The 17184-nt window shown below is 54.1% G+C and overlaps 6 protein-coding genes across 6 annotated transcripts; 4 read left to right on the top strand and 2 right to left on the bottom strand.

Annotated features, from left to right (window-relative positions):
• Positions 1-196: 196 nt before the first annotated feature.
• On the top strand, positions 197-936 carry CH63R_11289 (Mus38-like protein; the record flags this gene model as incomplete). Its single annotated transcript, XM_018306263.1, is given in 2 exon segments — positions 197-666; positions 675-936. Coding segments are annotated over 2 exon segments (732 nt in total).
• A 686-nt stretch (positions 937-1622) lies between these two features.
• CH63R_11288 (uncharacterized protein) lies at positions 1623-1862 on the bottom strand (the record flags this gene model as incomplete). The annotated part of the gene is made up of 1 exon (XM_018306262.1): positions 1623-1862. The coding sequence occupies one exon, from the start codon at positions 1860-1862 to the stop codon at positions 1623-1625; it is 240 nt and encodes a 79-aa protein (XP_018153103.1).
• Positions 1863-4763: 2901 nt separating this feature from the next.
• CH63R_11287 (Extracellular serine-threonine rich protein) lies at positions 4764-7272 on the top strand (the record flags this gene model as incomplete). The annotated part of the gene is made up of 2 exons (XM_018306261.1): positions 4764-5279; positions 5422-7272. 2 exons carry the CDS (start codon positions 4764-4766, stop codon positions 7270-7272), a joined length of 2367 nt encoding a protein of 788 aa, XP_018153102.1.
• A 3069-nt stretch (positions 7273-10341) lies between these two features.
• Positions 10342-10776, bottom strand: CH63R_11286 (uncharacterized protein; the record flags this gene model as incomplete). Its single annotated transcript, XM_018306260.1, has 1 exon — positions 10342-10776. The coding sequence occupies one exon, from the start codon at positions 10774-10776 to the stop codon at positions 10342-10344; it is 435 nt and encodes a 144-aa protein (XP_018153101.1).
• Positions 10777-12747: 1971 nt separating this feature from the next.
• On the top strand, positions 12748-14525 carry CH63R_11285 (Carboxylic ester hydrolase; the record flags this gene model as incomplete). Its single annotated transcript, XM_018306259.1, has 2 exons — positions 12748-13183; positions 13276-14525. The coding sequence occupies 2 exons, from the start codon at positions 12748-12750 to the stop codon at positions 14523-14525; spliced, it is 1686 nt and encodes a 561-aa protein (XP_018153100.1).
• Positions 14526-16075: 1550 nt separating this feature from the next.
• CH63R_11284 (Gata transcription factor) lies at positions 16076-16908 on the top strand (the record flags this gene model as incomplete). The annotated part of the gene is made up of 2 exons (XM_018306258.1): positions 16076-16270; positions 16432-16908. The coding sequence occupies 2 exons, from the start codon at positions 16076-16078 to the stop codon at positions 16906-16908; spliced, it is 672 nt and encodes a 223-aa protein (XP_018153099.1).
• Between the last annotated feature and the right edge of the window lie 276 nt (positions 16909-17184).

Below are 17184 nucleotides of genomic sequence, written 5' to 3'. Positions count from 1 at the left end.
TCGCGCTCAGCTGACGAGCCTAGTCGAACCCATGGCGCCAACGCCTGCTTGAGGACTGTATGCATCTTTTTGCTTGCCGATAACGCCAAAAAGACTTGGACCACCTATCAATTCACCAACTCAGTCAACCAACTGTGAACGCTCTTCCACTATTCTTTTTACCATCCCTCGCCGTACTCCATCCAACCTTGCCACCATGGCAACTTACTACAGTTTCGACAACACAATCAGTGCGTTCTTCGAAATCAACACAGCCGCGACAAGAAAGCAATGCGATGCGTTTGCCTTCTCTCGTGCTGGTGGGCAGGTCCACCCCGTGCAGATACAGGGAACGTTCAGCTATACCGTCACGGCGGGGACCGACAAGTCCAAAATCTTTCAGTTCCGCATCCAGGACTCCAGCATCGACATGGAAATCATGAACCTGGCCAAGACGGTCCATCCGCAACTTGTCGCTGGCTGCAAATATCACGGAACCATTGGCGATTCGAGGCCCGTACACGTCTACGAGATGGGCAACATTCCCGGAGCCGCTTACATTATCTCGCGCCATACCTCGGTTCCCCAGCCGCCTGATTCTGTTTCCCGGCAGCGCAGGACTGTGAAAGACCTCGCGAGGCGTGCTCAGACGATGTTGATCGCGCGAAAGGAATCAGCGCTGATTGCGTGAATAGCTTCTTCGCACAGTCATGGAACAACGGTCAACATTTGTCCCAAGACACTACAGAAGCTCTGCTGAGGGAGTTCAGCTCCAAGTTTGACCTTCTCGCTCAATCGCTCCCGGGTCGTTGTGCTTCAAACTTGAGCAGAGTTCGGCAAGCCCTCCCTTCTCTCTTCTCAGGGGCTCTTCCTTTCGTCCTCACCTATAGCGACCTCTGCAAGATAAATCTCCTCATCAACCCTAAAACAGGAAAAATTATAGGGATTATCGACTAGGCTAAGGCAGTAGTCCTCCCCTTCAGCTTTTCGCTGTAGGGGTTTAAGAATGTCCTAGGATACATAGATTCAGAGGGATAGCATTACTATAACAACTGCTGCAAGCTCAAGCATCTCTTTTAGCAGAGCTTCTCTAGGGAAGCCAAAAATGACTTAGAGATTAATTTGCAGTTCATCCAGGCTGCAAGAATAATTAGTTTATTCTCCTAGTACAGCTTCACTATAGAAGGCAAAGCTGTGAAAGGTATAGTAAATCTGTCTAATGCATCTTCCCTAATGTACCTTAATGAATTTTGCACACTTAGTAATTAGGCCCCTCTAAAGTATAAGCAGAATGAGTTGCATTGCTGGAACTATTGCGAACTATTCAGTAGGAGATTATAGCTACTCTAGAGCATGTGTAGAGTTGACTTTGATTAGACTTGCTTCACAAGTAGACAAAAGGTTCGAAAAACAATAGGGCTTCGAAAGACTATGTGGAGGCAAATAGGTTGAGGCTGCAAATGAAGAGTTAAGGCAGGGTCATCAATGAAAGTTTCAGGTAGTGGAATAAAGAGATTGAGCAGCTTTACTGAGTATAGCTAGTCGAATTAAGTTCTCTAAAGCTATATGAAGATAATTTAGTAGAAACAGTTGTAATTCTAGGAAATCCCTTGAGCTATGCAGAATTCCGTCTTTACGAAAACTCAGTGGACAATATCCTCGGCCCGGAGACCATCCATGAGAACATCCTCCTTGCCGATCTTCCCATCTGTGAAGACCTGACCAGTGTTCCTGACAGTCTTGGCATGACTTTGATTGCCCTTGAGCTCAGTCATGCCTGCCTCACTAACAGCGAATCCAGCAAAGCGGCAGGACGTCCATTTCTTGACATCTCTGACGTCCAACATGATCTTGCCGTTGTCTTTGAAGATGAACTTGCACATTATCTCTAGAACTTCTTTAGTAAGGACTCTAAGTCCGAGGATCTTAGTTAAGTTGTTAACGCACAGATATTCAACTAGTTTGTAGAAAAATGCAGGGTCGACGCTATCTAGCTTAGTAAGTGGTCCATCACAATACTCGTAGGCCTGCATATCCCCAGCCTCAGTCAGTCTGAAGATGTGGCCGTGGATCTCTTCGGACTTGAGATCCGTGATACGAGTAGGCTTAGTTCATCACCCACGAACAGACGCGAGGGCAGTCCCGAGCATGACTCTGTCTTCATCCAGCTGGAAGTGCCCATGTGTGAGGTGCATCCAAACCCTTGGCAACTAAACAATGATACGTTGCTGTAAGAGATATCGACTGAGCTTAGAAAAGATATGTAAAGCAGTTGCCGCAAGAGAAATGAGAAATGGGAAAGAATACGCTGTTAAATAGTGCAGAAGAGTCGGTGAGAGTTAAGCAATCACCTCCCATGAGGATCCAAAACAGTGAGTAAAGCCGATGCTACTCCCGCAAGCGATACAAGCTGCAGGTGCCACCGAAAGGGAATCGTCTGCCTATATGTGAACTTTTCAGGCACATAACTGTTGTTGACTATCGTCATAACCGCCTCAAAGATGGTTGGTTCTTGGGTACTTTGCAAAACCTGTTACGCGGGCGCCTAACCCTGGCTTGATATTCCCTCCCCAATCCTATCTGACTCTTCACAAGGGATACGCAGTCTCGTACGGCTGCATTTAAGTCCTTGCATCATCTTCGACACAGTCCTGAGGCTCGGTTTATAGAATCTCAAGCGCTAGGCAAAATACATTCGCCCTGATACCTGCCTCGAGACGCGACGGTAGGCTGGGCTGGACAGGCGAGAAATAGCCGACGATGGGTCTAGCTCTAGTTCGAGAAGTTGTGCTCGTGTGAGTTCCGGCAGGCTGGAGAGACGAGACGGGGCGGCTAAAGGAAACACGAGACGCTAGGGCGAAGCGTCGGTAATCCTCAAGAACTACAGATACCTCATGGGCTACACGGGGCGACCAAGCAACCAGCAACCAATAACTAGCAGGAGCTGCATGATGCAGCGGCGTGAGGGGAAGGCGAGCTAAAGAAGGGCGGCGAGCTGCAGGGAATGGAACCAAGCTTGGTTTCTTTTCTTGGGGCCACGGGCGATGTGGATGGCAACCAATAAGCAATGAGCAGTTAGCAGGCGTTGAAGTGGGAAACGAGCAGCACCTTTGTTGTGTCCAAATCAGGGATAACGGCACCGAAGAAACGGCCGGATGACGCCTAATGAAGAGGAGTTGGACGTTGAGCTTGTATGGGACGAGGGCGGAAAGACGCCCGCACTACGCATGGTGAATGGAGGTTGTTTCCCGGGTCGACGTGTGGGAGCGAGACAGAGCATGGCTGGCTGGGATTATGCGATCCGGATGGTAAAGGAATATCTTATGGCATTGAGAGGGATGTGATGATGGATGAGGAACACAATGTCAAAGTAGACGAATGGAAGACGCGGTGGCAGTTTCCTAGGCTTCTCATTGGAGGGACAACAGATGATCCGAGGCGGTACGGTACGTATAGGAGGTGGTCGAAGATGAGATGTCACGAAAGAGGAATTGAAAGTCGATGATCCACGGCTCCTCCCTGCTGTAAGCCCTTTTTCTCCTTCTTTGTCCTTCCGCCTTAGCCGAATGGTCACAGGTATGGGTAGGTAGGTACCAACGGATTGCACCTGCACTTTACTTTGCCGTTGCAGTTGCCCAGAGAGGCAGACGGCAGGAGCTGGTGATGCCCCACTACATCCCCCCAACTTGGACAAGCTCATCGTTGATTGGCTTCGATCCGTCGACTCGGTTGTTCGGACAGGCTGGGCAACCCCTGGCTAGAGAAAGCTAAGAAAGCGCCGCTAAGCAGGGGTCAGGAGGCCTTTTGAATCGTTTGCGCCTCTGCATGCATGCTATACTATGCAGAATTCCATGGCCCTACTTTTTTTTCTTCTTAGTTCCCTGTTTTTCCCCATCTCAAACCATTCCCCGAGAATATTGACTAAGTTTATTCTTCGTTCCATACATCGTACGGTGTGGGTGTGCCAGTTCATAATAGTGGGAAATCACCATGCAGGAAAGAGGCTTCCTCTGTACAGTACTCTGTACAGGACCTGCCTGATGACTTTTGAGACCCACTCCAAATGGAGCCGGCGTGGCCCTGACAAACGCCGTCGAGAAACATCGAAACAATAGCCCAATGGCTGTCGGAAAACACACACAGAAACGACAAGCGAAACTCGTCTTTTCCCTAGCGACGACGCCTCCTTTAACGCCCGAACAAGGCTGGATGGAATTCATACGCTAAATGGGGAAGAAATCAGGTAGTGGAGACCATGGCCTCAGCTTCTGGCCCCTCCTCCCTCTCGGCGATGCTCCAGATTTCCTCCAACGTCTCACCCGCCGCCATGGTAAGTTTCCCCCATCTCCACCTGGTGATATCATCTCCACCTGGTCATATCACCAGCGTAAATGAGCCGGACTTACACTGTCTGCAGCCTCCAGGTTAGCCTTTCTCCTCCTTCACAAGCGGTTCTCCATGTAGCCTCCTTTCCTGGTCGACCGTACAGGTATTCCACATCCCGCCGTCACTCGGCCAGTCTCTCCTCACACTCACTAACACACACGCTCTGCCCCTCCAGGTCTGCTTCGTGCACGAAGAGCCACATCGCTGTCATGCCAAAAAGGACAACCCCCGCTAGCCACTGGTACGAGACGCCTTAAACTACACAGATCGATGGATCCGCCGACGGTTGGCCGGTGACGGGCTCACAGCCGACTCGTGCCGGATGGTGTGAGTGGCTCCGAGCTCGTGTTGGTCCTCTGCCGCAACCTTCCGGTGGCTGTCACCAATACCATGATGCGATGCAGCCCAGCCTGCCAACTTGCACGCTACGTCGCTACCACCGCCCTGCCTGCATGGGGGGCGTCGTGGCCGATCTTAAGCGTTGCCTTGGTGGAGACGCGATGCGTGATGGGCGACAACGTTGCAACCTAACCAAGAGCCGGCCGCGGATCCAGCTCGTATTCTCCTTGGGTTGGCTGGTGGGATGTATGTGGTGGGTGATAGAAGCCTGCGTCGCTCTCGCTGCACCCCGATATTGTCGATCAGCAACCCGTTGTCGTCGACCTCCGTCTTTTGATAAAGCCCCCGTCGCCGTGCTGAGCGAGACCTTGCTCTCCCCTCCTCCCTTCCTCTCCTCACCCACGGTCGCTACGATTAACCTCGTCCCTCGCTCTGAACCTCCCAAGTCGACTTTCATAGTCACAGTCATTCGCTTCCGAAGAACAATCACAAGCATAGTCAATATGCGCGGTATCTACATGGGACTGGCTGCCATGGCCATGGCGTCAGTCAACGCCTGGGAGTACCCCTACTGCGTATGTCTCTCTCCTCTCTGAGTTCACCTTCAAGTCCTGTCGATCCTGTCTTTCCCGTCGTGAGACGTTTGATCAATGTTGAGATGAACTATACACACCATCTATCATTCCAAGTCGAGAAACACAAACTAATACATCCTAGGAGCTCGACGGATGCTACCGCAACCTCATTGACGAGCGTTTCGAGCAGGAGGCCAAGGGCTTCTGTGTAGGCTTCCTGCAAGGCACCACTACCGTTGCCGCCGCTATTCCTACCAACTTCAACAACTGCCAGGGCGACTTCAAGGCCGTTTCATCAGCCTGTTCCTGCATTACATATGGCCTGACCAGCACTGTCCCTGCCACCACGAGCACGTCGAGCACCTCTCCACCGTTGACCACCGTTAGCACGACCGGTGCTGTCTCGACGACAACAAGCACTTCCAAGGAGCAGCCCCCAACCACGCCGGTTACCCCATGCACCTCGTCGACCGCTGTCAGCAGCACCAAGGAGCATCCGCCAACCACCACCGCTTCGTCAAGCACCTCATCAACCGCGGTCAGCAGCACCAAGGACATCACCACCTCCACCACCAAAGTCTACAACACCACGACGCCTGCTACAGATGACTGCACGACCTCCACTGCCATTAGCAGCACCAAGGATGTCGTCACCTCCACCAGCAAGGTCGTGAGCACCACCAAGAATTACAACACCACGACGCCTGCCACGGAGGACTGCACCACTTCTACCGCTGTCAGCAGCACCAAGGACGTCATCACTTCCACCAGTAAGGTCGTGAGCACCACCAAGAATTACAACACCACGACGCCTGCTACAGATGACTGCACGACCTCCACTGCCATTAGCAGCACCAAGGATGTCGTCACCTCTACCAGCAAGGTCGTGAGCACCACCAAGAATTACAACACCACGACGCCTGCCACAGAGGACTGCACCACTTCTACCGCTGTCAGCAGCACCAAAGGACACAACACGACCAAGAGCCACCACTCTCACTCTGTCGAGACCTCTACCCGCCTGCCTCTCACAACCATCCCCTACGCCAACACAACGACTGAAAAGCCGCCTCACACAAGAACCACGACCACTAAGCTCACAACCAAGACCGTGTATACTACTCGTGTCGAGACCGTGACCCAGTGTCCTTCCACCGTGACCAACTGCCCACACAGGCCTGTCACCACCACCCGGACGATCGCCATCTCGACCACCGTTTGCCCTGTGACCGAGGAGTCTACCAAGCCCGTCACGACCGTCCCGACGACAAAGCTGACCACCTCCACCATCTACACGACCCGCGTTGAGACCATCACCAGGTGTCCGCCCTCGGTTCCGGACTGCCCCGACAGACCTCACGTCACCACCAAGACTATTGCCGTGTCCACGACTGTGTGCCCCGTCACCGAGGAATCGATCAACCCTGTGCCCACGCCTCCCGCCACCAAGCCAACCTCTTGGACCACCTCGACCATCTACACCACAAAGGTCCATACCGTTACTGCTTGCCACGGTAACATTACCAACTGCGTCATCACATCTCGCATCACCACTGTGACGATCCCCGTCTCGACTACCATCTGCCCCATCACCGAGAGCGTGCCTCCCACCTTCACAACGGTTCTCCCCGTGCCTCCCAGCAAGCCTCCTGCCCCGCCTGTCGGAAGCCCCTCCGTGGAAACCCATCCCATCCCTCCCGCAAGCTCGCCCCTAGCTCCGCCTGCCAGCTCTCGCCCAGCCCCTCCCCCGGGAACTAATCCCTTCCCTCCTGCGAGCAGTCGACCAGTACCTCCTCCGGCTACACAGCCCGCTCCTCCGACTAGCAACCAGCCTGTCCGTCCTACTGGCACCCCTCCAGTCGCCACAACGCCGGTCGCCACTCCCACAAGGACCACAAACACCCCTGTGCTGGTCAGTGGCAATGCAGCTGATCATCTCAACTCCGGCTTTTTTGCTGCCGCTGCTGGTGTTGTTGTTGCAGCACTTCTCTAAGTAGTTCATATCATGTGGCGGAACAGGGGCCGTTGGATCCATAAAGGTACTTTCCGTGATCTCGGACGTATAAGGGTTAATGTGTAATCGACAAACATAACGGTTTGGACGATTCAATTCAATATGAATAGGTGATATAAAGCATGTTCATAGCAAGTTCGTACTTATTTATCAAAATTTGAAGGAAGATTCCTCATGGCGGCCCAGTTGAAGAGCATAGCCCAGTCTCCGACAGTGCTAAAAGCTACATGCATGGCGAGAAGCAGCCAGGGAATCAAATCTCGATAACAGTGTTACTATTGATTCCTCGGGCTGGACCAAAATGCTACCCCTTGCTTCTTTCCATCCCGAGCTGTTGGGAGCGAGCGTTTACAAGTCAGCCACAAGATGATTGCAATTTCCCCCCGCCACACAACGTTCCAACACTATTGTGACGACCCAAAATAACCTCCATGGGACCGGAGCGCTGGTAGGGAAACCTCAAGACTGAGCACGCCTTATGGAACCGGGCGTTTGTGGGTAAAAACTACTGATTCTGCAATAGTCTGTGGGAATTAGGTAGCCGCCATGGACACAAAGATCTCCCCAAGCTGCATATCGGACAAGGTGACGGGGGCGGTGCTCATGATGAAGCTGGCTTCTTCCCACACGCTGGGAGGTGTTCAGTATGTGATATCTGTGGCGCAATGGATGGTTAGCGAATGGCTTCCAACGGCTTTTGAGGCTCACAAAAACGTCGGAGAAGGGGTTGGCAGCTCATGTCAGATTGTCAAGGTTTGTCCGCTCATGGGACGTGGTGTCTCGGTACAAGCGAGAGGTGTTTGTCATCATGGAGAGCCGGGGAATGTCGTGGAGACGACGACGAGGGGACTCATGACTAGGAGTCACAAACTTTGCGGGCAGTAGAGTTGAGGATGCGAATTCTGGTGGTAGAGACAAGGTTAGCAGCCAGGCCGGAAGCGCAGAAGAATTCATATGCCGAAGATTGATGGGCGATGCTCTATCAGACTAAAGATGGAATCCACTCAGAAACTCGCGTCTCGGAGCACTTTCACTGATTTGTCATCACGTGGAGCTGAAACCGCGACAGGAGTGAGTATGTGTGTGTGTGTGTTTGTTTTTGTGTGTTCCAAAGTGTTGAAGAGGTTGAAGAGGGGCTTTACTCATCGTGAAGCTTGTCAACTCTCGGACTTGGCGATAGGATGACGGTGATACGGAGTTGGAGAGTCCCTGGACATGGCAATCAGACGTTAGCGACCCAAATCGACGTTGAAGATGAGGCTGGTGCCCGGTAAAGATATAAAAGAAAGGGTGTGGAGCGCTTGAATCAGAAAAGAAAGTGTATTGATCAAAGACCAGAGGATCTCAGAAGTCTTGCGAAATTGGTTCATCATGTTCGAGCAGGGGAACGCCTGTGAAAGCGACGTTTGGCGTGGTGGATGAAGATTGGGTGCACCGCAACTTACCGCTGTGTCTGTGTACGAGGCTCCGTCTGTCCAATACGGAAAAGATCTATACTCGGCTTCCGAGGTTAGCAGAAGATTCGGCAACAGGGTGAGGGGGGCAACAAGAAAGGAAGAAGTGGAAGAAGAGGCTGAGTTCAGATCTAAAATTTTCCCCTCAAAGACGTGAAGTCTCGGAAGTCTTACGAAGATTTGGTCATCATGAAGCAAACGATGCCGCGGAGGACAAAGTGGAAAGAGGGCAGAGAGATCCAAGGGAGGGAAGTAGGTTGCTTACCGCGGTAAAGGGCAAAACGTTTGCTATTGGCAATGTGTCGCAAACACTGAGGATTCTGACCAGATACACGTTGAGCCTGAAACCTGATCCTGCAGCGAGTGCATGCCAAACTTGGTAGGGATTTGGGATAAAAAAAAGTCGGGATGGGAAAAGCTCGCATCAGATCTCATTAGCTTTGCTCTCATAGACGTGCTGTCTTGGATGAGTATTTGAGGTCATCATAAGGAGCAGAGGATAGTTGGAAATCCAAAGCCAAGAAGAAGAGAACTCACTGTGTCTTTGATGTTGTTGCCGGTTCTTGTCGTCTCGTAATCTGACAAGAGAAGTCCATATTTGCTGCGGGAATCTTGGCTTGGTGATGGTAGTTGTCAGATGTATGCAGTGGACGTAGAATAAGCCCAAATCACGCTACCCTGACTTGTAGCTCATAAAGATGTTGCCTTTTGAAAGATTTCTGACAGTCACGAAAGGGAGCAGCCTCGAAGGCGAGGGGGGGGAACAGTAGACAACTCATCACCGTTTTCTGGGGCCTCTGGAAAAACCCGCGGTTCCCAACGATCGAGGTTCATGCCGGTGCTTCAAATCTGAGAAGAGAGTGATATGTCAGTCAATCGGCCCGCGTTGGTCTAAGGGCATCACATATTGCAACGGTAGGAAGGGATCTCGTTTCAGATCACCTCTATAGTGTCGCTCAGGGGAGATTTGTTCGGACGGTGTCAAGAGTATCATTATACAAGAGGGCTATACCATGTAGGATTGGAATATTCGCAATCACGAAGAAGGGATTCGTGAACTCACTGTTGGTGTTCGTACGGGCAACGCATATAATCAGAAGCCTGACTCTTTTTTATAGCTGTTTCGGGAGACCTGGCACTGTGAAATTCCGTTAGCGAGTCACTCGAAAATGGAATGACTGCGAAATTGAACTGGGAAGATGAGAAAAGTATCCAGTCATCGGGAAGATGTTTTCATCAAAGATGTAAAGTCTCAGACGGAAATGTGTATAGTCATTTGGCGGCTCGAAACGGAACGCGCCGAAATGGCGGCGTTGGAGTAGCACAAGAAGGTATTGAGACTTACCGGGCGGCTGAACGATGACTTGACGATCTGCGATCCCTGCGAGGCGACTTCTGAGAACGTGCTACCTCAGAGGTCAGCAGATTGATTGGAAACCTGAGAAGAAACAGAGACTGTTTTCGTTTCGCGACGCCCGTCTCCTTGTGCGAGGCCATGAGTGATTCCCGCCATGAAGAAAGGAAGACGGGGCTACCTCAATTTTTTGTGATGAGAAAATTGAGAAAGGGACCTACCATGGGAAGCCGAGCAAGGTCAGTCTCGATGACGCGGCGGAGGAGGGAAGCCGAGCTTCTCGATGAGCTTTTTCTGCGATATGTGGGGCGTAGAAAGGATGGAGACGCAAGACTTGAGGCAGAAAGAGAATTGAACGAAAGGTTTTTCTGGGATCTGCTGGCGGTGGAAGAGGTAGGCCACACGGGCGTAGTGGAATAAGATGAACTGGGGGAGGAAAAAGGTCGCGCGCGCTCGGGTGAAGGGTGGGTTCTCGGGCGCGAAGACAGCCGGCTGGGGTCGGCCGTTTGGAAAGCTGACCTCGACGAGGTTCGAAGGGACTTTGAGCAAGATCCTAATCAAGCTCGCCGTCTTGAACGGGACCAGATGGACGAGAGAGATGTAGGATGTGAGGGGCGAAGAAGGCTTCTTGGGCGGAGGGGGAGGGAGGGCTTTCGACACGAGGAAAAGGACCATCGCGGTGGGATTTGGCGGACGACAGGCCCCCAGAAGAGAATTTTGAAGCAACAGGTGAGATTTGGAAAGGAAGAAGAGGGGGGAAAATAGGATTGTGGAAAGAGGAAGGAGGGCTTGGAAAAGAAAACTGATCCTCGGATCGGCTAGGCGAAGGGCTTGGGGGGTACAAGCTAAGTTTTCAAGACTTGAAAGAGGCTACAATACTGAGTGTCAAAAGTTCCGGAAACCCTCAGAAGAATGCTTTTCATAAGGCACTACAGGTGGCAGTAAGGTCGGTGAACGGCCAAGGCAGATGTTCTTTGTTATGGGGCCGGCTCCGTGTGAGCGGCCCCACCCAGCTCCGGTAGCCGGCTGAACAGGATGATTGGGGAACCAGACCCAGGACCAGCAACAAAAGCTTCTGCCAATTTTCTATTGTTGCAAGCATTCAAGACAGCTTCTCACCATTCAATGCATCAGCTACAGTTGGTCGGGTGATCTCTGTCTGTGGCTAATATTGAATTCTCACATGCTTGATATACCAACATTGCTTCATCAGGCTATGTCATCCATGATACAGAAATCAACCAAGCAGAGCTTCAGAAAATGCTGCAACTAAACAACCAAAAGCCTCTACCATATTCTCTTGCTGCCAGCAAGGGCACTTGGAGTGAATTACCCAGAGTCTGTGATCTGTAGGTTTCGACTGGTCCAGAAAACCTCGAACAGATTCGACGAGCTGTACTTAACAATGAGCCCGTGTTTAAATCAAAATAAATTTCACTCCATCTTGACTTATAAGCCCAAGATTGAAACCGGATAGTTCAAGCCTTACCAGCGCCCAGATTAATCATTCCAAAGCATTTTTGCGATTTGCGCATGCTTATGCAATAAGTCTCTTCCAGACCTAGGCTTTCATTCTCTAATTAACCCTATGTCGCTTCGTGACGAGTCTTTGGTTGTTCTGTAGAGATAAGCCATGGAACCCCAACAGTCGTCAGTTAAAAATCAATATGGGTGGCGAGAGAGCGATACAAGAACCGTGGTTCAATGGCTCATGCAAGCGGCAAGCCGTCATCCGGTCTCGAAGCTCCGAGTATTTGGTGTCCGCGGCCGGGACGTCCACCGAGTGGCAAGTGGCCAACAAGCTTCGACCCCATAAGCTCACGGTTTCTCATGCGTATGCACTGGCAAGTGTCAAACTTGCCTCCCACCAGGCCTGTCAAATTGGGTGTACCGTGCGGTCCTCTACTCTCATGCGCTTTAAATAGGCCGCCGAGACATGTATGCTTCTTAGGCCCATCGGAGCCGGCTTGGTTTCCGGCCCGGGAAAATACCACGTACGTAAGTTGAAAAACATGTCTATCGTTGCCAGTCTACTTGACGCTTGCCAAGTCAGCACCAGCCTCCCCGACGTGGCGACGCCCCCCCTCCCTACACTACAGCCAACGCAGAAGCTATTGTCTTAGATCTCCAGGAAAGGCATGGCTACTCTCATGTGACCAGCTAGCGCCAGATTCGTGGGCGAACAGCGTTGAAAAAAAATGGTTTAGGCCAGTGAGGCCTGTCTCCATCGCCAGCACATAAATCCCATCTCCATGGCACTTCGCATCGCAGTTGGTCCCCCGAGGCCTTTCGCTAGCTTTATTCCACAACCCTTGATAAGACAGAGTCTCGCGACCCCCCTTTTTTCCCCCCGCCTTCATGCGGCGGGACTTTGGGGCTCTCCGAAATACCGTCTGAGCTGGAATCCCTGCAGCGCATCAACCCGACGTGCTTTTCCCTGTGTCACAGTCGAGGTCTAAGCACCTGAGAAGAAGAAAAAAGGAACATCAAGCAAACGAACGGGCCGGACTCCTGCCCCAACAAGCCGGCAAATCCAGGTTCGATTTAAAGAAATCGACGTCGTCTTTTTCAGCGACTGGCTGGCGTGATATAATACCCAGTCGAGGTTTCCTGTCAAGCTCAGCCCCGTATTGGACATTGCACATCATGAAGAGTCTCTCGACCCTTCTCGCGGCGCTGCGTCTGGCAGACTGGGCAACGCCCGCCCAAGGCGACGCGGCGACGAAACACACCACTTCCTCGAACATCGCAAACCCGTGCTCGGCCGAAACGTTCGCACTCCCGCTGGAGCTCCAAGACGCAGACCTCGTGGGTGTGACGGCGGCCGAGGTCAAGGGGCTGACGTTCAAGCCCCTGACGCCGGAGGGTCGCGCAGCCATCCCGTCGTCGGGCGGCGTCAGCTTCTGCAACGTCACGGTCAGGTACGTCCACACGGGCTTCGACGACGTGACGCAGGTGCAGGTGTGGCTGCCGCCCGCGGCCGAGTGGAACGAGCGGTTCGTCGGCGTCGGCGGCGGGGGGTACTCGGCCGGGCAGTTCGGGAGCGAGAAGGTGGTTACGACGTTGGCGCAGGGGTATGCGAGTATGTTTGTTTCCTTTTGCACTTCACTGATGGCGAAACGATCCATCGTGAATCAAACGAGGGGGATGGGGGCTGACGTTTTGTGTCGACAGCGAGCTCGACGGACGCCGGACATGACCACAAGACGTGGGAGCAGGCGCCGTGGGCGCTCAACGACGACGGCACGATCAACGAGCGGCTGCTCGTCAACTACGCCCACGTCTCGGTGCACGACATGACCGTCATCGCCAAGTCCGTCGTGGCGCAGTACTACTCCAAGGCGCCGCGCTACTCGTACTGGAGCGGGTGCTCGACGGGCGGCCGGCAGGGCATCATCGAGGCGCAGCGGTACCCGGCCGACTACGACGGCATCCTCGCCGGGGCGCCGGCCGTGAACCAACCGAGCCTCATCGTCAGCACGTACTGGCCGCAGTTCGTCATGAACCAGAAGAAGTTCTTCCCGCACGTGTGCGAGATGATCCTCATGACGCAGCTCGCCATCGACGCGTGCGACGAGCTGGACGGCGTCAAGGACGGCGTCATCGCGGACCCGGACAGGTGCGCGTTCGACCCGGCCAGCGTGGTCGGCAGGGAGCTCGACTGCGGCGACCGCAAGATGACCATGTCGGCGGAGACGGCGGAGATCGCGCGGGAGATCTGGCGGGGCCCGCACGGCGCCGACGGCAAGCCGTTGTGGCTGGCCAAGGGGTACCCCGTGGGCGCGCCGTTCACGGGCCGGTTCGGGCTGGGCAACACCAACTGCAGCGTGGCCGGGCAAGGGTGCACCGGGCAGCCGTTTCGGATGTCGGTGGAGTGGATCCGCAACCTCGTGCGCAAGGACCCCGGGTACGACGTCGGCGGGATGAGCGTCGCGGACCTGGAGGCGGCGTACGAGACCAGCCGGCGGGAGTACGACGGCGTCATCGGGACCAACGACGCGGACCTGTCCGAGTTTAAGCGGCTCGGGGGCAAGATGATCAGCTGGCACGGCCTGTCGGACGAGTGCGTGACGATGCGGACGTCGCGGGACTTTTACGACCGGGTGCTCGCGGCGGACGCCGGGGCGGGCGGGTACTACCGGCACTACGAGGCGCCCGGGGTGTTCCACTGCTACGGGCTCAACGGCACGTACTATCCGCTCAAGGCGCTCGAGGCGCTGAGGACGTGGGTCGAGGAGGGCAGGGCGCCCAAGGTGCTGGACGGGTACAAGGTCACGGGAGGCAACGAGAGCGAGGCGCCGACGAGGCCGCTGTGCGCGTATCCGTCGTCGGTGCGGTTCGTCGGCGGCGACCGGGATGAGAGGGGGTCGTGGAGGTGCGAGAGGCGGCGAGGGGAGCGGGAGTGGGATCGGGACGAGCTGTAGGTGGTGGGCCGGGAGGGCCGCTGGTTAGGAGAAGGGGGACGAATCCCATCCCATCCATACCACTGGATAGTAGAGGGAGACAGACGACAAGGCGTCCCGGAGATGAGAACTGCTAGTACATCGTAGTAGAATCAATCGCTGACTACCTAGACCTAGGTCAGCAGAAAGGCAGGTAGACAGGCAACAGGGAAATAGATGGATATCAACGATGCAACCGACACGTGTCGACGAACCAACTTACACGACTCGCCGGAGAGGAGGGCGTGGGTCCTCTGGCGAGAGCGTACAACGTATGCCGAGATACGTACCTCCGGCGTCCCAGTGTTTTCTCCATCGCCCGGAGTTTTTTCCGACAAAGGTACCGCCCGTGAGAGGCCGATAGGGGTGGAGTGACGACGTGTGTTTGTTGTACCTGACGACCTGAGCACTATTGTACGTATTTAGCTCCTTTTTTTACATCTTTTTGTGTACGATGTACCTGTGCGACCCTCAAGAGGGACCACCGTCGCCACGTACCTTGGTACGTACTTAGCTCGCTGAACACTTCCAGCCCAGCAGGAGGGAGAGGAGCGACCGTTAATTACGTCAGCTGTAATTTTTACCGAGGGACTCTTCGTTCAAGGCTACTTGCCAAGGAGGGACCTGTGTACCTGGGGTGAGCATTTGGTATGTACCGAGGCATCGAGAGAAAATCACAACCCGATATAAAAAAAAACGACAAGACGGGTAGGATCCGTGGTTCAGTAGGTTGAACCTGGAGTTGAATTCGAAATCCTTCGTGCGGATTCCCTTTACGGAGTTCATTACTGCCTCGGGATCGCCTCCGTTTTTTTGTCGTTGCCCCTGGTGGGTTGTATCCCTGAATGGGTGGCTCGAGACCACACACAGTAAACGGTCTTGACCGTCTTATACCGTTCTGGCTCCACCCTTCCCCGTTTCGCACCGTTCCCCCAATCCTCGTTGGCTCCCAGGCGTCAGCAGAAGCCGAGTTTTCAGGGTCCTGACCCCGTTTGGCCCCCCCGCTTTTCCACCAAAGATAGGGTACGTACCCAGGGACAATGCTGGCTTTTAACAAATCCCCCGTGCACATGCCTGCCTTTGGTGATAGCGCTGCTGGGCGCTGGTGGGCCTAGCCAGTAACAGCAGCTACCGCCACCCAAAGCCTGGGCCTGAACTGGACTGGGACAATTCCCTCTCTTACCCCCCCAAACATCAGGCAGCGCCAACTTTCCCTCTTTTTTTGAAAACAAAACCCATCTCGATCCCCGATTCTGTTCTCGATCAACACCAACACCACCGATCCATCCGTCATCGCAATCCCTGGCGCTTCGGCTCCCCATCGCCAACACAACACAACACAACACCGCACGATACAGCGACCCTCAGCGTCGCCGGACCTCCTCCGATCCCTCCGGGCCCTGCCCCCCCGCCGATTCGATTCGTCGGGCCTCTCCCCATTCCCCTCCTAGAGGGCTATCCGCGCTCCGCCGCGCGCGCTCCCACGGGCGACCTGTCCTTGGATCGGGCCCCCTTGGCCACCGGTTCGTTTGATGCCTTCCGGCCCCTCCAGTCCGCGATCCGCCTCCCTCCCGAGGTCCGAGTCGTCGCCCTCCGGCACACAAGCCTTAACCGCGACCAACCCAACCGAGTCGCACGGCCATGTCAGTAACAACGGACAGCAAGACCCGGCCTCTCCCACGAAGCTGTCGTGGAACCATCTCAGGCAGGGCGAAAGCCATCAGCGCGTACGTCTCTCTTCTTATCTCCGTCCTTATCGCACCATCCAGCTCCACCCACTGTCGTCATTTTCCCACGTTGATGCATCTTTTGCACATGTCAATTCATCGCATCGCATCAGATCATATTATCCCCATCTATCTAACATTTTCCCTTTGACATTGCGCAGATTCGCCATGGCGCAAAACAGTTGCTTCGCCTGACCGAGAGCTTCTCTGCTTTCGATCGCGCTGGTCCGGCTGGCGGCCACGACACCGCACATGAGCACGCCTTCCCCACCGACGACGACCTGCGAACCATGTCGCGCCTCTCGCACAGCATCGCCCGCGACATCAACGAAATCCGGGCCCTCAGGAAGGACGACCCGAACGCCCAAAACCAAAAGCGAAAGACCGACGAGAGCAGCCAGCAACAGGCGGCTTTTCGGAACGACGCGTCGGACCGTGGGGATCCGCCCGCCCGCCGACCCGGACGCCGAGCCGAGTTCTCGTGCCACAAGTGCCACCGCGTCGAAACTCCCGAGTGGCGGCCCGGCCCGGACGGCCCCGGCACCCTCTGCAACGTCTGCGGCCTGATATATGCAAAGAGAGAGCGCAAAAAGGACGAGCTGACGATGCCTACTTTTGGTTCTCCCACCTTTTCTTGATCAATTCTTTTTTCTTCTTTTTTCCCCCCCCTCCCCAGTTCAACCTAACTTAACCCCTTTATGCGAATCGAAACGTCGAACAGATGAAGGGAACAAATCACGGAAGGAAAGACCTACTTGGTTTGATCTTCTATATCACCCAGGACCGGAAGATGAAGTGCTGCAAAAAGAAGTGGCGTTGGAGGTTGCTTTTAGGCAAAGATACCTGATGCTACGAAAGGGAGGGCAGGCTTGGATTATTCCCCCCCTTCCTCCTGGTTTATACGAAGACATGGT

The sequence above is a fragment of the Colletotrichum higginsianum genome, chromosome 8 (genome assembly GCF_001672515.1).
Source record: "Colletotrichum higginsianum IMI 349063 chromosome 8, whole genome shotgun sequence".
Classification (NCBI taxonomy): Eukaryota; Fungi; Ascomycota; class Sordariomycetes; order Glomerellales; family Glomerellaceae; genus Colletotrichum; species Colletotrichum higginsianum.
This window is presented reverse-complemented; position numbering and strand designations above follow the sequence as displayed.